At 40.5% G+C, this 27,835-nt stretch overlaps 1 protein-coding gene across 1 annotated transcript; it reads right to left on the reverse strand.

The window, feature by feature from the left end:
* Window positions 1–590: 590 nt before the first annotated feature.
* LOC139638240 (transmembrane protease serine 9-like) lies at window positions 591–23,219 on the reverse strand. The gene is made up of 12 exons (XM_071512308.1): window positions 23,139–23,219; window positions 22,434–22,454; window positions 17,659–17,821; window positions 14,346–14,614; window positions 13,790–13,932; window positions 12,028–12,293; window positions 11,043–11,053; window positions 5,037–5,057; window positions 4,342–4,504; window positions 2,812–3,080; window positions 1,946–2,088; window positions 591–1,051 (listed from the first exon to the last, which is right to left on the reverse strand). The coding sequence occupies exons 1-12, from the start codon at window positions 23,191–23,193 to the stop codon at window positions 734–736; spliced, it is 1,842 nt and encodes a 613-aa protein (XP_071368409.1). The 5' UTR covers window positions 23,194–23,219; the 3' UTR covers window positions 591–733.
* Between the last annotated feature and the right edge of the window lie 4,616 nt (window positions 23,220–27,835).

Consider the following 27,835-nt stretch of genomic DNA (forward strand, 5'->3'; position numbering starts at 1 on the left):
ATTTGGTAATAACTACAATAGCCTGACTTTTCATGGTAGCAGGTAGCGATTTTTAAAATTGAAACTTTAGCTTACAATTGCCAATAACTTCCGAGTTGAAGGCTAAAAAGGGAACGTGGGAAGTCGGAAAGTAACGGGAGTAGAGCAAACGCATTGTTGATTTTGTTATTTTCATAGGATTTGTTGACGGTAAGAAATGCATTTAAAAACACCTGCGTTATCCTTTAAGTCATTTCAGGTTAAAAGCTCAGGTTAAAACGGATATTTGCATTCATAATCAATATCTTTACATCTGACCATTTTCAGCCCAAAAACATGCAGAGTAAAAAAAAAAAAAAAATTGTATCTTATCAGGGTGAAAAACCTCTGAAACAGCCTTCAGACCATGGGACACTGAAACCCAGGAAAATGGTAATCATAATCATTACATACTGGAATCTGATCAAAATGTCTCATTAGAATCAATTCAGGTTAAGGGCTTCCCATAGACAGCCAGCATAGTATTGATCAATTCTACAATAACTATATAATCAAACAAACTGCATCATGTCAGATGTGTTTGACACTGACAGGCCAATATCCAATTTTTAATAAAAGGCCCATATGTTGGTACTGGTAGCCTATACCTGTCTTACCTTGTTCTTTGCTAGTGTTCTCTTCAGCTTTAAATTCCCAGAAACCCCAAAAATTCACAGAAATCACCAAACTGCTAAAAAGGAAACCTGCCACTTTCTTACGATAGGATACACAGGGAGAAGAGCACGGGTAGAATGAACACCAGGAGGGAGATGGAGAGGGAGAAGAGAGAATTGGTTCCGATGGAGGAGGAGGTGCCGCCGCCGCCACCGCCGCCGCCGCTGGAGCCCCTGAAGGCGACGAAGCCCGGCTGGTTGCTGCTGCCGACCTGGCTGGTGATCCAGGTCTGGTACCGGGACACTCTGGCGTAGACTCCTGGGAAATCAGCCTGGGCACAACCCCGACCAAAACTCACCACTCCAGACTGGATCCAGATGGAGTCCTGTTTGCTCACCATCGGCCCGCCTGAATCCCCCTGGACACGACGCACAAATTATGTCAGTTAAAGTAAGTACCAGGATGTCCTGCTCCAGTAGAAGTACTTTTACTATGTTGATGTTTTACTGAGGTAGAAGTATTGGTATAAAAATCTACTGAAGTTTCATCATGTCTCTTGGTCCACAAGGCCATAAATATGTACAGGGGTGCAGACGTGTTGCACAAAACCTTTTCACTATAAACTACAAACGATCAAATATACAGAATTTACAGATACAGACACATATTTACAGACAGGGGTGGAAGAAGTATTCAGATCTTTGACTTAAGTAAAAGTAGCAATACCACAGTGTAAAAATACTTTGTTACAAGTAAAATTCCTGCATTCAAAATGTTACTTAAGTCAAAATACAAAAGTATTAGCATCAAAATGTACTTAAAGTAGCAAAAGTAAAAGTAGTCATTATGCAGAATGGCCCATTTCAGAATCATATATATCATGTTATTGGACTATAATTATTGATGCATTAATGTGTTAATCACTTTAATGTTGCAGCTGGTAAAGGTGGAGCTAATTTTAATTACTTTATATACTGCTGGGTAGCTTAACCTATAAAAATATATCATAATTTATTAGTTGATTTATAATTTGTATTAATAATCTAAATCTGCAAAGTAACTAGTAACTAAAGCTGTCAAATAAATGTAGTGGAGTAAAAAGTAGAATATTTCCCTCTGAAATGTAGTGGAGTAGAAGTATAAAGTAGCATGAAATGGAAATACTCAAGTAAAGTACAAGTACCTCTAAATTGTACTTAAGTACAGTACTTGAGTAGATGCACTTAGTTACATTCCACCACTGTTTACAGAATATGCAGATGTGGATATGTGCATTACCAGCTGTTGAGTTTATTAAAAACGTTGTGCTCACCTGACAGGAGTCTTTGCCTCCCTCTGACAGACCGGCACAGATCATGTTTTCTGTGATCCCTCCACCATAGTTGGAGTTGCACTGGCTGTTGGACACGATGGGAACATCCACCTCCTGCAGCCTCTGAGGTGAAGGGAGGGGAACTGAAGAAGAAGAAGAAGAAGAGAGAGATGTGTAAATCTTTACAGAGTTAAAGGTAGACATGGGTCAGAGTCAGGAATGAGTCGCATCCTGACTACAGTGCCAGTTTATTTTAAACTTAGGTTCATTTAATCATTTCTATGGTCAAACCAACAAAATAGGCATCAGCAAGGTGTTTTGCACGGAGATCATATACACAAAGTTCATGATGCGAGTACTGACTCTGTGGGAGCTCAGTGATTAGTTTGTATTTTGAATGTATATTTCGAAACTGTACATGGATGTTTTTATGCTTTAATTTTTGGTAAACATGACAGCAAAATAGATCTACATTTTGAGTTATAAAAGGATCTGAAAGGTGCAAGACAGCAGCAAGTAGCTTCCAGTGGCAAATCCTGTCCTACTTGGACCTGCAGGGAATATTGGCTCCAGGGTCAGCTGTCAGTTAACAGCTAACAATGCTGCTAACAATGAGTCCACACAGGCTTTGTCAAAAAAGCTGACTCTGGAGCCAATATTGTCGGTGGGTCCAAGTACTACAGGTATGTAACAGACAAATTATGTACAGGTCCAAAATCGCTGAACTTATCCTTTAAATTAAGAAAAGTTTATCTATGCTACTACTGTTTTTATAATCTGCTTGCAATGCATCACAGCACACTACAACCTGTTACCACTGTTTTGTTTTTTATACCAATCACTTCAAATGAATCCAGCTGTCTCACCTCCACTGTTGATAGTTCCCCAGCCAGTGACCCAGCTGGTCGTCCCGGCATCGAAGGAGCTGCCGTCCGCAGCCAGGCAGGCCGGTCTGATGTAGTCTGTGAAGTCGACCGGGGAGGACAGCTGCAGCAAGGCCATGTCGTTGTTGCTGGTTGAGTCGTCGTAGTCCGGGTGTCTGATGATCTGGGACACCGTTCTGGAAACCTCGTTCACATTGATGCTTTGCTGGGTGTCGCGTCCGAGGTAGACGATCAGCCCAGATGTGCTGGTGCTGAGAGGAAGACAAGACAATATCGATGTGAACGTAGAACAATCACAGGTGTGACCAAGTCAGCTTTGCTCGAGTCCCAAGTCAGTCTCAAGTCTTGAGGCACAAGTCTCAAGTCAAGTCCCGATATGGTTTTAATAGGATAAAAACTTGGTAAAAGCAGGAGTTTGATTTCTGTAATCAGTTTCAACTTCAATAAATTCAATCATTCCATACAAATTCAGAAAACAGAATTTAAATTCAATCTGGTTAAGTCAAGACTTTAGAAACCTTTTCAAGTCATGGATCAAATATCAATAAGTTTATAGTGGTAATCTGTGGCATTCTCGTTTCTTTTATTTAGTCTCCATCTTTGTCCCTCAGCCTCACTGTGGTGTTTCTGCCCGGCCCTTCCCAGACAGATCACCTGTCAATCAAACGGTGTGGGCGGAGCTTGGATTTTCTGTTGCTGCAGTTTGAGTTTCTCTTTTCTTTGTCTGTTCAGCCATGGTGGCTATCACTGCTCATGCTAACTACCCAGTTCTTCTTCTTCTGTTAATTCCAAACAAATCGGAAATATAAAATGCATCATTTCCTGTGCGGCAGGAAAGAGCTACCAGACACCAGCTGTTTGGAACAGACAATGGAAAAGCTTTCATGAACTGGATGTAGGTTGAATCACTGTTGTGTTAAATCAATCAGTGATAGAGAGTAGGAAGACGGACATTTATTAATGGAAAATGTGGTTGGGACAGGTGAGGACTCTGGGCCCCCCTCCACTTTCCTCTTGTCCCCACACCAACATTATTATCGATGTCGATCCTTCCACAACTCAAACACACGTCCACACATTCATTTACTGATCAATTATCGGACACATCTTGAACTGAAATTATAGGTTTTGGGTGCTGCCACCCTGATAACGCTAATCAACTGTCTGAACCAAACTTTCACCAGCAGTCTCCTGGTCAAAAGTTTTGTTTTAGTCTGGACAGGAACTTCCTCAAATTTTACTCCTGCTTGACTTTGTCTCAGGTGACACAACAGTTGCTGTTTTATATTTTTGAGAAAGTTTTGTTTGCAGTTTTGATTTCAACTTACCCCATTTCAAAACTAGAGCAGTGTAAAATAAAAGTATAAAATATTTATAAATACACACTTGACGACCACAGAATGCATTTTAGTTCAGACAGTTTTGGGGCCCTGTTCGCCCCCACTGCGGGGCCCCAGGCGCTGTGGTACGGACATGGGTATCGTTCAGCCGCGCCATCTGATCAAATCTCACCTTTCGAAGCAGTGAGCAGCAGTCAGAACCCACTGGTTGTTGATGAGCGTTCCTCCACAGAAATGTGACCCAAACCTGTGCAGGCTGGCCTGCCAGGGCCACGTCCCTGCTGGGGCGTCTTCGCCTCCTACGATTTTAGTGTTGAGCGGAGCGGTGCCGCACACTAGATGGAAACAGATCGGGACACACAGTCCATGACAGATCACATAATACTCTGCGAGACTTCTTGTTTTTTAAATTCTTCCTCATGCAAATCAAGTAAATCTGTCATTGTTGATCTGTCACACCTGCTTGTTAATGTTTGCCTAGCATTTCCTCACACCCCTTTTGTCTTTATCTGACAGCTTTTGAACCTGCCTGTCCACCCTGCATTCACCATTGTTTAAGCATAGCATGGTTTGCATGACTGACATTTGCCCGTGTCTCTGGATGAATGGAGATACACATGCCAGAAAAAAAACACATTCATGCTGATGCCTTTCCTTCAGTTGGACTTTACCTTGTGTATTGGTGACAAATATTGTCTCTTATACCTTTGAAATCAAAGCAAACCACACCCTTCCTTTATGTTTGCAACATTTTTCCATACATTGGAAAATTAGACAGCACCCAATGCAGCACAACATCATGGTTAATTTGTCCAAAGGACGATGAATGAATGAATGAATGAATGAATGAATAACAACAGAACTCACCATCCAACTGTGCTTCGCCACCTGGGGAGATAACAATTGATTATTTACAGATCAGCCTGCTTGCCTTGTTTGCAGTACAGTGATATAGAAATCTGTCTTAAAGGTGTGTCCGGCCTTCCTGGCAACCTGTTTTTTCACATGTTACTGACTTCTGTTTGTAACCCTGTTAAAATAATAAAAAAAGAAAGTATAAAAAAAAAGACAGGAAAAAAAAAGGTGTGTCCAGCCTGAACCCACTGGTCACAGCCAGCAGGAAAGTTATGACAGGCACATTTGCATTTTTAACCAAACATAGAATGTGGTTTAGGAAAAGAAAGCCAGCTGGATGTACTCTTTATGTTCCTCTTTATTCTTCTTTATGTGTGTGAAACTTGTGACCCTGCGATCTCCCTTACATCCCAAACATGTGGTCATTAACAGGGTTGGATTGCTTTGCTGTAAGCGATGGGTCATGGGATGTTGTTGGGTAGAGGTAGAAATTTACAACAAAGATTTATTCTGTGTAATGTAACGCCAAAAGGAGACATTCAATCCTACTGACACTAAAATTAAAGGCCTATAAAAGTCAATTTTTAGCTCAGGTACGTGCCTCAAGTTGACAGATTAGGCTGTTTGAGTTTCAGCAAGCATCAACACTCTGAAAGGAACAAACTGGAACTTCTGGAATTTCGTGTTCATCGGCGGTGGAAATGTTTGCTTGGATATGGGTGCTGACGCATAGCATCGGAAAAGGAATTAATCTTGTCATTTCTTGTCTCTTACTCACCTTTGGCAGCACAAAAGGCTATTCAGATCAATAACCTGTGTTTGTTTTATATCATAACCAAACATGGATGGACAAATGTGACACTCAACAGTCTATAGAAGTGAGCTTTTATTGTTTGTCTAGTTTTAAAATAGTCTTTATTCAACTCAAGGACTATGCTATTTTTTTCAGCTGTGCCGTATCTCACGTAGTTTGTTCATATGTCCAGAGAAAAAAACCCTAATTCATATAACCACTTACTACTTACATGAGTAATGTTGATGAATTGTCACAATTCACAATTAATAGACAGATACATTGAAACAGGCAACTCACTCTATTCTGTGCCAAATTCAGACTTCACTATAGTCTTTGTAAACACAAAACAAATCACACTATTTCCATAGTGACTCAGTACAGACACCAAGTTGCCTTTCCGCAGCAAACTAACTCTTGTAGAAGAGGATTTGTAATATTAGGACTTACCCTTCACCATTAAGGCCAGAAGCGTTACAGCACAGGCGAGCAGCCTTGAGTCCATCTTGTTAATTGTTCTGACTGTGTGTTATCAGTGAGAGAAGGGAGCGGTATCTGCCGAGAGAAGGAGTGACACTCCACACCAAACCTGTTTTCCTGTCAGATGCATTGCTCCATCTGATGATGTCATTCTCCATCACTGTCAATTCTTCACATGCTCCACATGTCTAACTCCCTCTGTTACAAACATAAGAACCAACTGTGGTGGTCACAAGTCTGCCAGCTTTCAACATGTTAAGTATTGAAACAGACCAAGACAAAAAAGGCATTTTTATTCACTACACTTGCTGTTTTTGTCTTAAACAGTAACTGCTAAAGCCTACTGTTGTTTTACACCTGAATGTTTTAATGTGTAAGGATACTGCAGTAATCTAATCTATTAGTTTGTAAATTGTTGGACGGTTGAAACAGATTGAAAACAAATCCTCCATGACAGCCAATCACATAAAAAAAAAAATTGTAACAAAACTGTATATTTTATATAAGTTGATCTAAGAAATGTGTTGACTTCTGCCCTTATGAATTCCTTTTGGCTCGATGGTTATGAAAAACTCGAACGGGTAGTTTCCATATGTAAATGATGTTGTTTGTGTGATATCTGAGTTTGCTGAATCTTTTTCTTTTTTATGATGTTTGTTCACCCATGTAACTTGGTAGTGTTATGTAAGTCCATGTGGGCTGGGCACCTGGTGTGTGTGACACTTTAATAAATTAACAATCAATCAAATATAAGTATAAATCACAAAAAATGAATAGAACTCTTAAGTTGCCCCTACACAGCTGGTTTAATCCCAGGTTCAGATGCTTACACACTGTATTGGAGCTAACAAGCTATTTGTTTTTTGATAAACACTGGTCTGTGATCCCTGGAGTGTCCCTCTCTATTAGGAGAGAACAACCTGTCTGACTTCAAATTTGACTGCTTAGTGTTGCCTTGCTTTTGAAAACATATGCACTTTGTAAGACATTGCTTAAGACCTTTATCGAATCATTAGAGTCCACTGACGAATTCGGCACACATTTCAATAAATGTCATGTTATATACAGTAGGTTCCTGTTATATATATGACATTTAAAAAGTTGACATGTTATTGAAATAAGTCCTGCTCAGTGGATGGAAAGTTTGGGGTTCGACAAGGTGCAGCAGTGGAAAGAGTACAGGAATGTCCTGCTCCAGTAGAAGTTCTGTTACTTTGCTGATGTTTTACTTAAGTAGAAGTAAAATTACCAGAGTAAAAATCTACTGAAATAAAAGTAAAAAGTAGCTCATTTACAATGCACTCTACTAGAACAAGCTAGATTCTTTTAATTGGAAAATTTGGAAAAGTGCACAAAGTAAAGTCAGATTAAAAAAGTTAAATTATTGACATTAAAAAAATACTCAAAAAAGTGAAAGTACACCAAACACTTTGCCAACAAGAACGGAAAAATTTAATTCCCAGGTTTCAGGGTCTGATGTGATTTTCTCTCCCACAGTCGTCCAGAAGAAGAAGTCCCTCCTCATCTGATGTTTCAGCAACACACAGACAACATAAAGTAAATCATGAAATGGCCTCTGAATTTATGTTGATAATCAGTGAAGTTTAGATTCACTGTGATCTTGTTGCTGTATCTTGTGTTTTGAAAAAGATCTGCAGACCAAAACTCTTAAGATGCAACCAGCTGCATCCAATGCCTCCCAACTTGCTCTTTGTTTCTTTTTTTTATTGTTTATTACGGTTTGTCTCACACAAAGCACATTTCTTCTGCTTCCTGTCCACAAGCCCTTTTAAAGGTGCTACATGTAATATTTTAAAATCAATAAATCATCACTTTAATTTGGAAAGATCAGTATAATTACCATAAACAAACAAGACCATTTTCTAGAAGATTAGCAGCCTCTAGTGCATTTTACATTGTTTCTTCACCTGGTGGATTTGGAGGGACGCTTCACATGACGCTTCAGAGGAAAGGATGTCTCATTTCTCTAAAAACATATTTCCTTGGGTGCATCCCAAGTCTCTTAAATTGCATCCACGTTTCCCTCACTTGTGTCTTTTCCTTGCGTCTTAGTCCCTCCCACCGAGGATGCATGGAGAGACGCAAGGAAACCATGCGAGGAGAGAGGAAACAAGGAAATATGTTTTTAGAGAAATGAGACGTCCTTTCCTCTGAAGCGTCATGTGAAGCGACGTCCGTTTCTGCATGACAAAACGGGTTGTGGATTAAATAAACCTAATTTAGGTTCCCCATGTTCTTGCATTAACATTATATATCAAAAAGCATAAAATAACGGGCATTTACACTCGTACTGTTTCTCCGCCATCTCGTTCAAATTTGCCAGATATAGGGGCGGAGAATTGACGTTGTGGCGTTCAGCTGAAAGTCTTCTGGGAAGGCTGCTCTCGTGTCTCCTCGCTCATAGCTCCTCAGAGATCCCTCCTCCCTCCTCGCTCCTCGCTCCTCGGAGCAGAAATAAGAGCTTTGGGACGACCTTCAAAATGACGGACCAGAACGACTTACAGTTCAAGCGAGGATCGAGGAGCGAGGAAATATCAAATAAGAGACTTGGGATGCACCCCTTGTTTCCTCTCTCCTCACATGGTTTCCTTGCGTCTCTCCATGCATCCTCGGTGGGAGGGACTAAGACGCAAGGAAAAGACGCAAGTGAGGGAAACGTGGATGCAATTTAAGAGACTTGGGATGCACCCTCTGTTCTTCCAGAATGCATGTGGAGCCACACCAGGGAGGGGGACAGGAAGTAAGAGGGAATATGGGAAATGTAGTCTTAATTTGGAGAAACACTAGCACTAACAATACCACCGGTGTGAGATAGAGATGACCAATTGCCTCCACCATGGTCTCATTTGTTTACAGTAATTATACCAAGGTATCACACTTAATTTGACAATTACATATTGATGTTTAAAAATGCTACATAGAGTACCTTTAAGATCATTGTGTAACCCTCCACAGCAACTTTACTGGCTACTCTCCCTCCAGCTTGACTCTCTATCTGTCCATGCCCTCCTAAATTAATTTAGCATACTTCGACTTCAGTCCGCTTATTTGGTATTGTTCAAATGTATTTTAAAAACAATGGTTAACAATACAAAGTCTTAAATTCTGCTTTATTTTCTTCTAACCTAACAGTTCTAGTTTGTTTTTTTCTGGTTTATAGTTACGCATAATGTCTGTAGGGCATTGTAAGATAGCTGTAGCCTGAGGGGCTTTAGTGGAGTAGGAGGCTGACGCAGAAGGCAAGCTGAAGGTCCCGCAGGTGGACATTTATTTACAGTGCAACCAGGACAAGTGCAACACAAGAAAAATGAAAATAAAAATAAAACTAGAAATAACTGCCTCGCGGTTGTATGCCTCTGCCATTAAACTTTGTTTTATAAACTTTGTTTTATCATTGCAAGGTCTTTATTTATTGAACATATATAATTCATGTGATTATTAGGTCAACTTAAAGGATTTTGGTGTCTGCAAAAGTAAGTGACAGCACTTCCACCGATTTTGTAGAATGACCCAAGATCGTTTTCTCAGCTACAGTGGTAAGCAAAACATTATGATGTCACAGTGAAGTTGACTTTTGAACTTTTGGATATAAAATGTCATCACTTCATCATTTTATCCTATTAGACATTTGTGTGAAATTTTGTCATAATTAGCATATGAATTCTTGAGTTATGGCCAAAAAAGTATTTTGTGAGGTCACAGTGACCTTGACCTTTGACCACCAAATTCTCATCAGTTCATCCTTGAGTCCAAGTGGACGTTTGTGCCAGATGTAATGAAATTCCCTCCAGGCGTTCCTGAGATATCGCGTTCATGAGAATGGGACGGACGTGAGGTCACAGTGACCTTGACCTTTGACCTTTGACCACCAAATTCTAATCAGTTCATCCTTGAGTCCAAGTGAACATTTGTGCCAAATTTGAAGAAATTCCCTCATGGCGTTCCTGAGATATCGCGTTCATGAGAATGGGACAGACGGACAGACGGACGGACAACCCGAAGACATAATGCCTCCGGCCACAGCTGTCGCGGAGGCATAAAAACTGATGACTTAAAGGATAAGGCTGGTGTTTTTTAATGCATTTCTTACCGTCAACTAATCCTATGAAAATAACAAAATCAGCAATGAATTTGTTTTGCCAATACAAGTCTCGTCCATGTAGCTGGTGCCCAATGCAGCCATGTCCCAGCAGCCATAGAACTCCATTGTATTAAAAAAACGATTAAAAACACGTCACAGAGCCATGCTGCTGCTCTGCAGCATATTTCATCATTGCGATGCACCGGGCCGGATGACTTTTTCCTCAAAGAACTTAACAAGCTGGCTGTAAACACTTTGTTGATCTCAGGAAAGTAGTTCCGTAGCACAGAAAATAGTCCCCGGCATAGTGAAGAATTTGAATTTGATTTGGTAATAACTACAACAGCCTGACTTTTCATGGTAACAGTTAGTGATTTTTAAAATGTAAACTATGTCTTTGTGAGATGTATTTCAAGGTTTTTAGCTTACAGTTGGAGCCAATGACTTCCGGGTTGACGGCTAAAAACGGTACGTGGGAAGTCAGAAAGTAACGGGAGTAGAGCAAACGCATTGTTGATTAGCCTTATCCTTTAAAGAACAGAGGATAACTCAACTCATGCCAATACAAAATCAAAATAACAGTATGTGCATGTGTATCCCATTTTCCTACCGTACCTGAATGCATCACAAAATACATAAATACTCTCTGTCACCCTTAGCATAAACACAATACACAAATTAACAAAATAAGAACCCCCCTCCCACATGGAATAGCCCATGACATCATCGCTGACGTCATCGAGGACGAAACAAAAAAACTTTACTATACAATTCTGAATATTCTGTAACCAAAACAGCAATAAAGGTAACTGAAATAGCAACAATGTCTGTCTGTCATTAATGTGTTAACCTGAAAATATGGAAGATGGAAATCTCAACAAAATATAATGCTAAATACAAACAGACCGGGGGTCAGCATGACAGCATTATTATTGAGTGGAATTACCGGTCATCTTAACACGTAATGGAACTTAAAACATGCAGAGATGTACTAATGAAATTGACTTATGGATGAATATGAACAATCATAATAATAATAATAATATGTAAAAGTGACAAATGATCCCATCTATCCACTTTATCACAGGCATTAAAATTAGTATATTCTGGGTATTGTGTTACTATAAAACAATCTATTTTTTTTTTTGTTAATTTGAGACAATTTGAAACCATAATCGTTTATTAGTTAGTTACACATAATATGAGTTGTACATAACATATGCTGATTCTTTCATTCAAAAACATCCAACATACAAATTTTATTCTTATCAAGGTGGAAAACCTCTGAAACGGCCCTCAGACCATGGGACACTGAAACCCAGGATAATCATAATCATAACACACTGGAATCTGATCAAGACACTCTCAATAAAATCAATTCAGGTTAAGGGCTTCCCGTAGACAGCCAGTGTAGTATTGATCAATTCTACAATCAATATGTAATCAAACAAATTGCATCATGTCAGATGTGGACGTCACTGACAGGCCAATATCCAATTTCTAATTTCTTATATTTCAAACTGGTATATCACTATAACCTTATTGTCTGCTATCTTCTGGCATTCTCTTCAGCTTTAAATTCCCAGAAAAGCGTCCCTGACCTGCCACTTTCTTACGAGAGGATTTACAGAGAGAAGAGCACAGGCAAAACGGACACCAGGAGCAAAATGGAGAGAGAAGCAGTTCCAGAGATGCTGCCGGAGCCGCTGAGGGTGACGAAGACGAAGCCCGGCTCGTTGGTGGTGATGTGGCTTTTGATCCAGGTCTGGTACTGGGACACTCTGGCGTAGACTCCTGGGATATCAGGCAGGGCACAACCCTGACCAAAACTCACCACTCCAGACTGGATCCAGCGGGAGTCCTGTTCGTTCACCATCGGCCCGCCTGAATCCCCCTGGACAGGAGGAGCATATTATGTCAGTTAAATCACCAGCAGTGGTACAAGAATGGAGAAGTGCTGTTACTTTGCTGATATTTTACAGGGGTATTTTACTACAAGTAAAAGTACTGGTGTAAAAATCTACTGAAGTAAAAGTGTCTGATTTAAAATGAACTCATAGTAAAAGTAACTGAGTTGCTTTTTAGAAAAGACAACGTTGTGATCTGTGATCTTTTCCATGTGATTCTACCAGGAGAGAGGACAGAGTTCAAATTGGATTCTTTTAATTGGAAAAATTAGAAATTACAAAATAAAATACACAAAGTAAAACCAGATTCCTCTTCTCACTGTGAATGGATCCACAGTGTGACAGTTTACATCGATCCAGTAAAAACTCACTTAAGTAAAAGTAAAGTTACTGATTTTAAAAAATCCTTACAAAAGTACAAGTATACACAAAAGCTACTCAATAACGGTAATGTGAGTAAATGTAATTAGTTACTTCCTCCCTTGATGACCAGCGAAACTCTAACCCTAATCCATGATCTAGAAAGGGATAATTAGGCCTGACTGGTTTATTCCAGTCAGCCCATAATTAATTATACAGGACTTAAAGGTCATATTTTAAATACACTAGTTTAAAGCTGCACTAGGCATGATGTAAAAATACGCGTGTATCATCTGGAATCATGACAGAGGGCAGCAACAGAGCAGAGCGTCTCATCTCCACTAACAGACACGACCTGTTTGCCTAAAATAAACTCTGGTGTCGGTTTGGACACTGGTGGGAAATCTTCTACAAAATTTGAGTCTCTGTAGGTGGCGCTCCTTTCTCTGTCTGTTCAGCCATGGTGGCTATCGCTGCTCATGCTAACTACCCAGTTCTTCTTGCAGCAGAGGATTTTTCCCAGGAAAGAGCTACCAGAGACCGGCTATTTAGAATGGAGAGTGGAAAACCTTTATAAAATGGCATCATCGTCTAAATCTGGACAATCAGCCTTTTATTTTAGTGCTCCAAATTCTTGGAATGATCTTCAACACACACTAAAAATCAATACTCTACTAACCTATGGACAATTTAAAACCATGATCACAAACCTCCCTGCCTCAATGTGTAACTGTTTTAATTGATTTTCTTTATTCTCATCTATGTCTTGTCCTATTTATTTAAAACTTTGAACTTGTTTGTAACTCGACATCATTGTAAATGAGGGCAACCTCAATGGTTATTTGAGTTTAAATAAAGGTTTGAAAATCATTTATTTATATGAAAATGTCACCAATTGTTACTTTAAAAGTTTTGTCATTTCTCTTGGTCTATAAGGCCATACATATGTACAGAAAGTGTCCAGGGGTGTAGAGATGTTGTACAAAACCTATTCACTATAATCTACAAACTGTAAACTATCAAATATACTGAATTAACAGATCTAGATGACATATTTACAGAATATGCAGATGTGGATATGTGCATTACCAGCTGTTGAGTTTATTAAAAACGTTGTGCTCACCTGACAGGAGTCTTTTCCTCCCTCTGACAGACCGGCACAGATCATGTTGCCTGTGATCCCTCCACCATAGTTGGAGTTGCACTGGCTGTTGGACACGATGGGAACATCCACCTGCTGCAGCCTCTGAGGTGAAGGGAGGGGAACTGAAGAAGAAGAAGAAGAAGAAGAAGAGAGGAGATCTGTACATCTTTACAGAGTTAAAGGTAGACATGGGTTGATGTCCCACAGTCAGGGCTAAGACTCCTTGAAAGCCCAGGTCCGACTCTACAAACTGCTTTTTTGGAGATATTCTGAGAGGCAACAGAGCTCGCCGTTTCAACTGACAGCTGACTCTGGAGCCAATATTGTTGTTGGGTCCAAGTACTACAGGTATGTAACAGACAAATTATGTATAGGTCCAAAATCACAGAACTTATCCTTTAAATTAAGAAAAGTTTATCTATGCTACTACTGGTTTTATAATCTGCTTGTAATCCATCACAACACACTACAACTAACATGATACCATTCTTTTGTTTTTTATACCAATCACTTCAAATGAATCCAGCTGTCTCACCTCCACTGTTGATAGTTCCCCAGCCAGTGACCCAGCTGATCGCCCCGGCATCGAAGGAGCTGCCGTCCGCAGCCAGGCAGGCCGGTCTGATGTAGTCTGTGAAGTTGACCGGGGAGGACAGCTGCAGCAAGGCCATGTCGTTGTTGCTGGTTGAGTCGTCGTAGTCCGGGTGTCTGATGATCTGGGACACCGTTCTGGAAACCTCGTTCACATTGATGCTTTGCTGGGTGTCGCGTCCGAGGTAGACGATCAGCCTAGATGTGCTGGTGCTGAGAGGAAGACAAGACAATATTGATGTAAATCAATAATTAATGTGTAATTAATCTTGTGTGTTATATGTTTTTATTGTGTTGTTTTTAACTTATGTAAAGTGTCTTTGAGTACCCTGAAAAGCGCTCTACAAATAAAATGTATTATTATTATTATTATTATTATTAAATGTAGAACAATCAGAGGTGTGACCAAGTCAACTTTGCTTGAGTCCCAAGTCAGTCTCAAGTCTAAATGTAGATCACCATGTCAAGTCCATGTCATTAATGTCAAATCTCAAGTCCAAATGTAGAACACCAGGTCAAGTCAGAACAAATCAAGAGCCCAGTATCAATTTAATATCTTAAAGAAAACCAAATATCTAGGACTTTTCAATGCAATATGGTTTTAATAGGATAAAAAGAGCATCATGAGTTTGATTTCTATAATCAGTTTCAATGAGTTTCAGAATTTAAATTCAGTCATTTGGTGGGACAAATCTCATCACTTTCAAGTCATTTACACAAACACAAGACTTTTTGTCAAGACTTTACAAACCTTTTCAAGTCATCAAAGTACAAGACAAGTCACGTCTCAAGCAGTTAAAATTGGGTACAATCAAGGAAGTGCAGTGACTGTTAACAAACCACTGATCGCATCTGACTGCAGAATGCCCCTGGTGTGTCCATCTTAAATTTCATTCATGACACATCTGATATCTACAATCTTTACATATCAGACATATCAGATGTTTATCTGTTAATGCGACCTGCAGCTAGTACAACATGGTCGTTGGTTAAATTATCGAATTCCACTAACGTTACAATACCACAGGTAATAACGTTACCTACTGCTAAGATTTGTAGGGCAGCAGAAGATGTGGATGTATGTAAATTAACGGCGGAGAGTGGGAGTCGGTGTGTGAGAGCAATGCTCAGCGACCACGACACAGTTATCGGTTAAATGACCTATTCCACTAATGTCACTTCAATACCACAAGGTAATAATGTTACCTACCATTAACAAAAGGGTCTGGGCAGCAGTTAATGGTAAACGTCTTCTGCCAGAAGACGTAGATGTCTGTAAATTGGCGGGTAAATTGGTGGAGAGTGGGGCTCACTGTGTGGGACTGAATGTGGCATTTAGCCCATAGGCGAGAGGCCAACTCTTAAGGCCTTTACACACCAAGAGTGATTTATTCACACGTCAATAATATTTTTCGTACCTATATCCAGTCAATGCAACTGTGCATATCAACGGCAAAGTTTTGCTGAGGGAAACTGCGGTACTTACCAAGGTCGATTTTTACGACTTTTCACCTGCGACGTGAATACATCTTACCAATCAGAATGAAGTTTGTTGATTGCGTCACACTCGCACCATTCAAAATGGTGGATCATGTGAGAAGCACCCAGCTGCAGCCTGGAGAACGGGGCGGGGCTACAGATTGGGGCGGGGCTACAGGTTGACCGCTAAACCAATGAAATCATCAATGGGCAGGATTACAGGTTCGATCTGTAGCTAACGTTACCAGCTAGCGATCTGTAGCTAACGGTTAGCGATCTTTAGCTAACGTTACCAGCTAGCGATCTGTAGCTAACATTAGCAATTAGTGAGCCAGTAATGATAGCCTTGATGTTAATTATGCTTGTCGGTTGTGCATTGTGATGATTTGAATAGTGAGTACTGTAGTGAGTGAAAAGTAATGTTCTCTCTCTCTCTCTCTCTCATTCTCTCTCTCTCTCTTTCACTGTCTTTGTCATTTGAAAAAAATCGAAAAGGTATTAAATATATTTCACCATAAAAACATTTTATTTTAATTGCTGGTGTTATTGACTTTTCTTACATGCAACAGGGTGTTTGCAAATATATGTAGGAAACTGAATAACTACCGCTAAGTAAACAAACCACTACCCTCATTTCCAACCATAGTGGATTCTCAGTTTAGATTGCAGGTGATCTGTAGTCCCACCCTGTTTCAACCTCTAAACCAATGAAATAATCAATGGGCGGGATTACAGGTGTGCTAAACAAATGAAATCATCAATGGGCGGGATTACAGGTTTGATCTGTAGCCCCGCCCCGTTCCGCGGGCTGCAGCTGGGTATACTTGGATCGAGTTATAAACTTTGTCTCTCAGAACGCTGCTCTTTTTGATAAAAGAGACAAAACTACAAAGACAATGATTACAAAGACAATATGGAGAAAGATTGCAGATGAGCTGCAGTACGAAGATGGTGGGTTTATATCCAGTGTCAATGGTGTAACTTTTGCTACTTTTATGGTAATATGTAGCCAACTACCCAGCTATAACAGCTACAACGTTAACTACCTGTTTTAAGTGATGTTTACCAGTGTTTTAGCGATGTGTAGGTTGGCAGTTGAATATGTCTATCATTCTCTGCACAATGCGGATGTTTATCGTCCAGATATATCTATAACGGCCGTTACAGATGATCAGATACATCTGTAATTACCGTTGTACAGATCATCCAGATACATCTGTAACGCCAGATACATCTGTAACGCTAGATTTATTGTCTGATTGACTGGCGTTGTACAGATCATCCAGATACATCACAAAACTTGGTACACAAGTTTTGTGTAAACTTACTTACGTACTCTTACTTACGTACTTGGGAGTCCTTATGGCACAAATGTGCACAAATGTGCCATAAATGTGCCATAAGGTCCCCCAAGGTCCGCCTGGAAAGCGATGAGATTTTTTTTTAGATATTTTGAATTTTTTGAAAAAAAACAAAACAAAACTACCCTGTTCTTCTTCTGTCTATTCCAAACAAACCGGAAATGTAAAACGCATCACTTCCTGTACGGCAGAGAATTTTTCCCAGGAAAGAGCTACCAGACACCGGCTGTTTAGAACAGACAATAGAAAAGCTTTCATGAAATGGATATAGGTTGAATCACTGTGTTAGAGCAATCAGTGTGAGTAGCAAAATTGACATTTATTAATGGAAAATGTCACGGATTATGACTTTAAGGAGTGCTGTGGTATGGACGTACAGTAGGTATTGTTCAGCCGTGCAGTAAGATCAAATCTCACCTTTCGAAGCAATGAGCAGCAGTCAGAACCCACTGGTCGTTGATGAGGGATCCTCCACAGAAGTGTCTCCCAAGCCTGTGCAGGCTGGCCTGCCAGGGCCAAGCCCCTGCAGCGGCATCTTGGCCTCCTACGATCTTAGTGTTGAGTGGAGCGGTGCCGCACACTAGATGGAAACAGATCGGGATAAAAAGCCTGTGACAGAACATAGAAGACTGTGCAAGACTTTGTTTAAGTTCTTCCCCATGTAAATCAAGTAAATCTGCCATTGCTGATCCCTTCTGTCACTCTGGTTAATCCTTCCTTGCTGTCACACTCTGCTTTCATCAGTTAATGGTTGCCTTGTAGGGATGTTCATGAAAAATCAATGATCGATTTATTGTTTGTTATGCATCACGTCAATTAACCTTAACAACTTAAACGACTTTTTGAATTGTGTCATCGCAACTGGTTCGTCCAACCGTGCAAATGACCATGAAACTGAAGTGGAGGGCTACTTGTAAGAGATGCCTCAACCACTTGATACGAATCCACCGGACTGGTGGAAAGCCAACCAAGTAGGATTCCTGACAACACTGACGCAGCGGACCGTTGAGGCAATCATCTCCAGTTTGGTGTGCATCATCTCTGGACGCCCATGATTAAAGGTTATCAGAAGATTTTTGATATTCCTTACCGTTTTGATATAATTGGCTTCCAAACTTCAAATGTTGTGGGTGAGGTCTACTTTACAAAAATTGTCATAACTCATGAACGCATTGTGCTACTTTTACCAAATTTTGTAAATGTATGTGTAATGAATATATGAAAGATGTATATTTGAATTTTGATGAGCTGCTATTTTATTTTTCTCAAGTACGGGTTTGGTTATTTTACTTTAGTAGATCATAATGGTGTTTTATATTAATATTGTATTCAGGTTCAGTAATCCAGTGGTTCTCAACGCGGGGTCCGGGGACCACCAGTGGTCCTTGAGGGAGTTCCTGGGGGTCCCCAGCAAATTGATGAATTGTTCAACTTCAGCATTATTTCATTTACATGTTAACACAATTAGAGAATATAGAAGAATAATTGTATTGATCATAGTTTCACTGTTATCTCTCTACCTACAATACAGATAGTTATAAATTCCTGGATAAAATCATATCAAACAATAAAAATATTCTCAGGTTTGGGTCCGAGAGACAAAATCTCATCAAGTGGGGGTCCGTGGCCGTAATGTGGACTAAATTAGGGGTCCTTGATATGAAAAAGGTTGAGAATCACTGTTCAGAATCCATTCTGTTACCTACTAGTCATGTCTAATCAAAGAAATGTGTGATTGATTTAATTGGCCTTGCAGAGTTGCTCCTGAGGTGCGTGCAGCATCATGTGTCAGTAATTGGGGGTCCAAGCACATACTGGAACCCTATTGTATTTGCTGGAATTATTCTGCGTGCTTCTTTCTTTCTTTCTTTATTTCTTTCTCTTTCTTTCTTTTTCTCTGCTAAAAGTATCTGCAGCTCAGAAACCGTAAATCCTACAGCAACCATATTTGGCAGGTGAGCTCCTGTGGCCCACCACTACTCAGACAAGGCCCACGCACATTGGCCAGATTGTGGCGCTATAACAAGCAACTTTACGTTTTGACCAATAACTTCTGAACCGTGTCGTAGACTGAAAATTCTTGTGTTCCTAGATGCCTAGATTACCAAGAAACTTGGTGTGGAGAATCTAGGGCCTGTCCTCTTTCAAAGTTGTATAAAGGTTATTGATAGGTCTAATGGTTTGGCTTTTATTGACCAATAAACTTAACGAAACACGCCATAACACTAAATTGGCCATAACTCATTAGCCATTCATCTAATTAAGCCAAACTTTGAAACACATGTTGGGAAGTGTTGCGTGAACACCCCCCCAAAGGCATTTTAAGCTCTACCACTAGTGGGTGCTACAAATGCAAAAAGTTAATATCTCATAATTGACAGCATAGATTTTTATGAAAATTTTTACACATGTTCTAAGATGATGTCCAAGTCGATCCATGAAATTTGGTCATTATTGATGAAAGTGGGCGTGGCTTATTGCATAATAACCAAATCTTCATTGGTATTAAAGTCACAACTTCAAAAATTCATTAAAAATCAGCCGTATGTCATAGAGAGCTGAAATTTTCAGGACATGTCGGGTGAAGTGAGATAAATCTTTCGTACACTGGTACCTCCGATTCTGAAATCGCCCCCCTCTGTTTATAGCAAACTGACTGTGATCCCACACTGTTGTCCTAAACCGTATGTTACAGGAAAATAATGTGATTTTTTAAATTACCATACCTTAATTAGTAAATAGCCCAAGAATTATAATGATATCTTGAAAACTGAGTGCACAGTAGATGGAAATGTGATAAATGATAAATTGACAATGTGATATGTTCAAGAGGCTTTGCCTTTTGCCAGGTCGCCAGGTTAAATAAAGGTTAAATAAAAATAAAACATTTTTAAAAAATCGTTTGATCAATCTTCATCAAACTAAATACAAATGATGTCTGGACTGTCAAGATGATGTCTGTAAAGCCATGTGTAAATTGATTAATGTGGCGCGCTAGTACAGTTATAATATTCTTTCTGAGGCTTTCAATATGGGTTGAACTTGCACCTGTGACCTATCACTTGTCCCTTTGTTTTGTTTCCCCACAGTGGCACAAATCAAAGTGGAAGTTGGCAGAGTGGTAAAGCTCAGGTCTTTGCACCATAAAGTTGTGAGTTCAAGTCCCTGATGGACTGTGACCATTTTGAAGTTTCATAAAAAGTACAGCAACACTAAATCACACAGTGCAGAAAACTCAAAGCAGGTGTTTGACATCATCTGTCAATGGCAAAATACCTGAATGTCATCACTGATTGGGGTGTGGCCAGACCTTTCAACCCATAGAGAGCAGTGCAGCAGCAGTTTTCTGGCCCATGTGACTTACTATTGTTTTATTTGTTAATGGAGAGCACTACAATGTTTTATAAAGTGATTAGCACTGTCAGTCTGTCAATCATAGGCTGCAGTATCACACTACTTCTCCCATTAGTTAGTTTCTCCTTACTAAGCCTATAACAGGCGTTTGGCTCAGTAAGTAAAGCATTGGCCTTTCATGTGGAAGGTTGTGGGATCAGATCCAGACTTGTCCTTTCCAAAGTCATCAGTCATCAAGGACAAGTAATAGAAAGTTTGGCCGTTGCGAACAACTCCAGCAATGTGGTTGCAATGAAAAGATTAACTTGACAGAAGTCACAGGCCAACACAAAAGCCGGTGTTAGACTGCATGTTCGATCTTCACAACATGTCAGTTTTTTCTACCTTCTGTAATGTTTTATCTATCGGCCTGTCTTATCAAATTGTGCTAGGACCCGCAATCGCCGCTTGCGGCTATATTTCTTTTAACTATTCTTCACCTCTTTCAGGTAAAACTTTCAGAATGTGTTTACTGTAACATAGTGTTTCAACGTATATTTTATGTTGTGAAACTAGAAAGAGTTTTGAATTTACGCTAAACGAAGGGAAAAGGACTCTGTCGACAGCTAGCTTACTCCGTGTTGCATGCTAAGCTAACTTAGAAGGCGCAGACAGTGTGCTTGGCCCGTTGTCGGTGTAGAGAGGGAGTCGCCATTTTGCACATATCTGTGTTTGGCAGATTTCATGTTTTGCCAGTTAGATAAGTTGTAGGATGCATCATAATTCATGGGTAATTGGTAATAAAAACATGATCTACATGCAATTCATTCATCGAGATAAATTGAATAAGTTAATTTAAAAGCCAAGTTTATTGGATGGAAGGTTGGCTTAAATCGTTGGTTAAACTATAAGTGCAAATGTGATTCAGTTAAAGTGGCATTGCATTGCATTTGTTTTGTTGGATTATCATTTTGACTATATGTAGCCTATTTTTGTTTTAAGAGAGAATTTTCCTATTGATAATTATACATTATATATTCACCAGAAAAGAATAATGTCTGTTTAGTTTATAAGGTAATGTGAAAGAGTTATTACTGTAATTGAGTTGTTGGTGCATCTAGGCTACTGTATGACTCTGACTAATGCCATATAAAATACACATTTGGTCTTGAGGAAGAGGCATCGTGTGTCAGTAATCTTCCTCCCCTCTTTCAGGGGCGTAACATGTGAAGGCGTCTGTGGTAATGTGCAAAATTTGGTGTCCACATCACACATTTACCCCAGAGGTCATCAGGTGCTTGGACCCCGCCAATTGCCGTTTGCTGCTATATTGAGTATTATGTCTAGTGTGAATATTATTTAGCGTATCGTATGTGTTGATTGTGTATACTGTAACTGACTGTGTTTAGTGTGATATTGTATATTTTGTTTGATACTGTGAGAGGAAGCATGTAAGATTTCCAGTGCACTGGTAATGGCAATAAAGAATCCTGGTTTACATGACTGACTTTTGCCCTCCTCTCTGTATGAATGGAGATAAGATAAGCGCACCTATCTTATCACCACTTTATTGGCACTTTATTAATCCCCTGGGGAAAAAAAATGCATTTATGTTGACACCTTTCTTTCAGTTTGACTTTACCTTCTATGTTAGTGACAAATATTATCTCTTATACCTTAGAAATCAAAGTAAACACACCCTTCCTTTCCATACATTGGAAAATTAGACAGAAAATTAAACAGCACCCAATACAGCACAATATCATGGTTATCTTGGCCAACGGGAAATGAATGAATGAATGAATGAATGAATGAATGAATGAATGAATGAATGAATAAATGAATAAAACAGAACTCACCATCCAACTGTGCTTCAGTACCTGAGGAGATGCAATAACTGATGTTATTTACAAACCAGCCTAGATGCCTTGTTTACAGCATAGTGATATAGAAATCTGTCTTTAAGGTGTGTCCAGCCTGAACCCACTGGTCACGACCAGCAGGAAAGTTACGACCGGTGTGTTTGCTTTTTTAAACAAATATATATAAATCATGTGGTTTAGGAAAAGAAAACCAGCTGGATGTTGCTCTATGTGTGTAAAACTTCTGACCCTGCAATCTCTCTTACATCCCAAACATTTGGTCATTAACAGGGTTGGATTGCTTTGTTTTACGCAGTCATGGAATGTTGTTGGGTAGAGTTTAGTTTAGTAGAAAAATGTTAAAGATTAATGTGTACTGTCCATTACAAGGAAGTAGGATGCCTCTGCTCTCTTTCCCAGCTGTGCCTTATCTCATGTAGTTGGTTCATATGTCCAAAGAAGGAATCCCAATTCACATAACCATATTTATTTGAATAATGTTGATGAATTATTTCAATTCACAATCAATAGACTGATACTTTGAAACAGAAAACTCACTCTGTACAAATTCAGACTTCACTATAGTCTTTGTAAATGCAAAACAAATCACACTATTTCCATAGGGACTCAGTACAGACACCAAGTTGCCCTTCCGCAGCAAACTAACTCTTGTAGAAGAGGATTTGTAATATTAGGACTTACCCTTCACCATTAAGGTCAGAAGCGTTACAGCACAGGTGAGCAGCCTTGAGTCCATCGTTCTGACTGTGTGTTATCAGTGAGAGAAGGGAGCGGTGTCTGCCGAGAGAAGGAGTGACACTCCACACCAAACCTGCCGTCATTCTCCATCAGTTAATACTTCACATGCTCCACACGTGTAACTCCCTCCTTCTCAAATATAAGAACCAACTATGGTGTTCACAAATAACTATTTATGTCAAATATTGAAACAGACCATGACAAAAGGGCATTTTTATTCACTACACTTGCTGTTTTTGTCTTAAACACTAACTGCTAAAGCCTACTGTTGTTTTACACCTGAATGTTTTAATGTGTAAGGATACTGCAGTAAACTGCACATTTTAGAGTGGCCTTTTATTGTGAGCAGCCCAAGGCACACCTGTGCAATAATCATGCTGTTTAATCAGCATCTTATGCCACACCGGTCAGGTGGATGGATTATCTTGACAAAGGAGAAGTGCTCACTAACACGGATTTAAACAAATTTGTGTACAAAATTTGAGAGAAATAAGCCTTTTGTGTGCATAGAAAAAGTCTTAGATCTTTTATTTCAGCTCATGAAAAATGGGAGCAAAAACAAAAGTGTCGCGTTTATATTTTTGTTCAGTATATTAGTTTGTAAATTTTTGGAAGGTTGAAACAAGTTGAAAACAATTTACAATTTCCCATTTGGCAGACACTTTTATCCAAAGCGACTTACACAAGCAAGGTTCTAGTCAGGAGAGAACAACGAGAGTAAGTGCCATTGTGATGGGTAGAGACTAGGACCCAGATGCAGACACACAGATGCAGAAAAATTATGAAAAAAGTACTTTACTGATAGTAAGCAAAATACAAAAAGGCAACTAAACCAGGCAGGGATCAGGCAAGGCAGAGTCAGACAAAGCAGAGTTCAGATAACCGATTAGGGGTGTTTTCACACTTGGTCCGTTTCAGCCCTCCAAACGAACTGAGAGCGATTAGTCAGCATTTTTTGCGCATATGTGAACACTCCAAAAGAACTCAGACCCCTCTGAAATGAACCGTACTCAGACCTCCTCGGGAAGTGGTCTGAGTACGGTTTGCTTCAAGTCTGCGTTGCGGTTCGCTTACCCTGTGCATTGTGAACACAAAGCGCTCCAGGTTCGCTTCGCCCTTTGCCATTGTATTTTAGCCCTCTAGGCTCGAAAAAACAAATATACGTAACCATGGCAACCATGGTAACGCTAGCAAGACTAGTGGACGAGGAGCAGTTTGGTCCGAGGATGGAACTACTGCACTTCTCCAGATACGGAACGAAGAACACATTAAACGGCACCTGTCTACAACGCACAGAAACGCGAAGGTTTTCCTCCAATTTTCAGTTCATATGAAAGCGAGGGGCTTCATTAGGACCGCACTGCAGTGCCGCGTGAAAGTAAAAAAAAAAAAAAAAACTACGTCAAAAGTAGTTTACCACATACGATCAAATGAGAAAAAGCGGAGAATCCTCTCCCTCCCTCCCTCCCTCCCTCCCTCTCTCTCTCTCTCTCTCTCTCTCTCTCGCCCTCTCTCTCCCTCTCTCTCAATGTAATTAAACTACTTTTATTGGCATGAAGTACAATTGATTATGTCAAAGGTTTTGTGATAATGGAGGATGGTAAAAGTAATAAATGAATAGCAAATAAGTAATAACAGTAGGCTAATAATAATACATAACAGTAAATACATAGGCTACATAGCAGTAAAGATCTGAGCTCCAGAGGAACTACTATAGTGTGAACAGAAAGAGGACTGAGGCCCCATCAGAGCTGAAGTGAACCAGAAAGAGAACTGAGTCCTCTTTCAAATGAACTGACAATGTGAACGCAAAAAGAACTGAGTCCCTTTTCTGTTGGTCCACTTTTTGGTCCACTTTAAGAGGACTGAGTTTGGTTCGTTTAAAGAGGACTATATGTGAAAACACCCTAACACTAACAGGAACATAAAAACGCAGGAAAGCTAGGCTGAACACAAAAGACAATCTGGCAGGGACTGAAGGGAAAGTGACTGGTATGTATAAGTTGCTAATTGTGAATTACGGCCAGCTGGTGCAGGGAGGAGCTGGACTGGACTAACTGAAGCTCTCAACGGGACCTAGAAACACAACACATAGACAAGACACACAGACAAAGAGATCAGAGAGGAGTAGGAGAGGCAGGCAGGTCAGGAGGTGAGGCAGGCAATGGAACAGCCGGTCCCATGACAGCCATAAAGCTAAGTGTCCTGGTCCAACAGGACATAGGTGCTACGAGGCAGTGCATAGAGTGCATAGAGGCAGATAAAGAGTTTTGCTTTTTTTTTGGTTACACAGTCCATCAGGTGAGAAGGTGTTCACTAAAGAGCTGGGTCTTTAGCCTTTTCTTAAAGATTGAGAGGGACTCTGCGGATCGAATGGAGTTTGGTAACTCGTTCCACCACCGAGGAACCTCAGAAGAGAAGAGTCTGGCTAGAGACTTAGGGCCTTGTTGTGGTGGCAGCACCAGGCGCTGCTCCTTGGCAGAGCGTAGTGAGCAGGAGGGAGCATAGACCTGAATGAGGGAGTTCAGGTAGGTGGGAGCCATTTGGTTATTGTTTTGTAGGCAAGCATCAAGGACTTGAACTTGATGCGGGCAGCAACTGGGAGCCAGTGGAGGGAGATGAACAGCGGAGTGACATGTGGTCTTTTGGGCTGGTTGAAGACCAGACGCGCCGCCGCATTCTGGATCATCTGCAGAGGTTTGAGCGAACATGCTGGGAGCCCTGCCAGTAAGGAGTTGCAGTAGTCAAGGCATGATATTATAAGAGCCTGTACTAGGAGTTGTGCTGCATGCTCAGACAGGGGCAAAGGGGGGTGGCGTTCCTTCATCCAAGCCGAGATATCGGCGAGGCATGCCGATATCCGTGCCGAGACTGTGGGGTCGTCTGGCGGGAACGACAGGAAGAGCTGGGTGTCGTCAGCATATGAATGGTATGAGAAGCCATGTGAGCGGATGACTGCACCAAGTGAGGTGGTGTATATTGAAAAGAAAAGGGGTCCAAGCCCTGACCCTTGAGGTACGGTACCCCTGTGGACAAGCAGTGCGGTTTAGACACTTCCCCTCTCCAAGACACTCTAAAGGATCTCCCTGAGAGGTAGGACTCAAACCAGCGGAGAGCAGATCCTGAGAAGCCAAACTCAGCGAGTGTGGAGAGGAGGATTTGGTGGTTAACCGTGTCAAAGGCAGCCAATAGGTCAAGCAACATTAGAACAGAGGACTGACCGGCAGCTCTAGCTGATCGCAGTGTTTCCACTACAGACAAGAGCGCAGTCTCTGTTGAGTTTCTGCGTTTGAAGCCAGACTAGTTAGGATCATACAGGTTGTACTCAGAAAGGAATTCAGAGTATGATTAAAGACTGTACGCTCAAGTGTCTTGGAAAGGAAGGTGAGGAGTGAAACCGGCCTGTAATTTTCAACCTGAGATGGGTTGAGTGTAGGTTTCTTTAGCAGCGGGGTAACCCGGGCTTGCTTAAAAGCAGTGGGGAACACACCCGTTGTAAGCAGGGAGTTGATGATGTGTGTGACTGCAGGGATAGGTGTGGGCGAAATGGCCTGCAGGAGGTTGGAGGGTATGGGGTCCAACCGACAGGTAGTGGGACGAGAGTCAAGCAGAAGTTTGGAGACTTGCTCCTCGGTGAGATGGGAAAATGAGAGGAGTGAGGTCCTGTTAGCAGGTGGCAGCATACTGAGTTGGTCAGGCTCAGAGAACTGATTACTGATGGTAGAAACCTTATCAGTAAAGGTTGAAGAGTGAGTTAAAAGCTGAAAATAATTTCCGAGCATCTTTGGCGCTGTTGATTTTCTCCTGATAATAAGTGGTCTTGGCACTTTTTAGATGGGAGGAGAATGCAGATAGGAGAGTCTGATAGTCACTGAGGTCAGTGGGATCTCCGGATTTGCGCCATTTTCTCTCAGCTGCTCTGAGCCCCGCCCGTTGCTCTCTGATGACACCGGTGAGCCATGGACTAGGGGGGGTGTTACGAGCAGGTTTGGATGAGAGTGGGCAGAGAAAACAAATCATATAAAAACAAATTTGTAACAAAACTGCACATTATGTATAAGTTGATCTAAGAAATGTTGACTTCTGTCTTTATCAATTTCTTTTGGCTGGATGATTATGAAAAATTTCAACTATGTTTTAGAAAGTTTCCACATCTCTCCACCTCTCTTCATTTTTAAAGCATAGGAAAAAAGGCAGGAGATTTTGTTTGTGTGATATCTGAGTTTGCTGAATCTTTTTCTTTTTTATGATGTAACTACGGTGTTATGTAATTCCATGTGGGCTGGGCAACTTGTGTGTATGACACTTAACTAATCAATCAATAAAGCAATCCAATATAAGTATAAATTATAGAAAATGAATAAAACTGTTAAGTTGCCCCTAAAACAGCTGGTTTAATCACAGGTTCAGATGATTACACACTGTATTGGAGTGAACAAGCCATTTGTTTTTTTATAAACATTGGTCTGTGATCCCTGATCTCTCTGTTAGGAGAGAATGACCTGTCTGACTTCATGCTCAAATTTGGCCGTTTAGTGTTGCCTTGCTTTTGAAAACTAACATACTTACACTACGCAGTCAAAAGTTTGGACACACCTAGGTATGCATACATAATGTTTTTGTTTTTTTTTACTTTTAAA

The sequence above is a fragment of the Centroberyx affinis genome, unplaced genomic scaffold, assembly GCF_046629955.1.
Source record: "Centroberyx affinis isolate AG114_WGS23_722 - 3 ecotype Tasmania unplaced genomic scaffold, CSIRO-AGI_Caff_v1 ptg006222l_1, whole genome shotgun sequence".
Taxonomy (NCBI): domain Eukaryota; kingdom Metazoa; phylum Chordata; class Actinopteri; order Beryciformes; family Berycidae; genus Centroberyx; species Centroberyx affinis.

Excerpts from the sequence above, each read along its gene's own strand:
- LOC139638240 (XM_071512308.1), bottom strand. The coding sequence starts at position 23,193 with ATGGACTCAAGGCTGCTCACCTGTGCTGTAACGCTTCTGACCTTAATG. Across the intron at positions 17,822-22,433 it reads TACTGAAGCACAGTTGGATG|TGTGCGGCACCGCTCCACTC; the intron begins GTGAGTTCTGTT and ends GTTTCCATCTAG. Across the intron at positions 14,615-17,658 it reads GCTGCTCATTGCTTCGAAAG|CACCAGCACATCTAGGCTGA; the intron begins GTGAGATTTGAT and ends TCTTCCTCTCAG.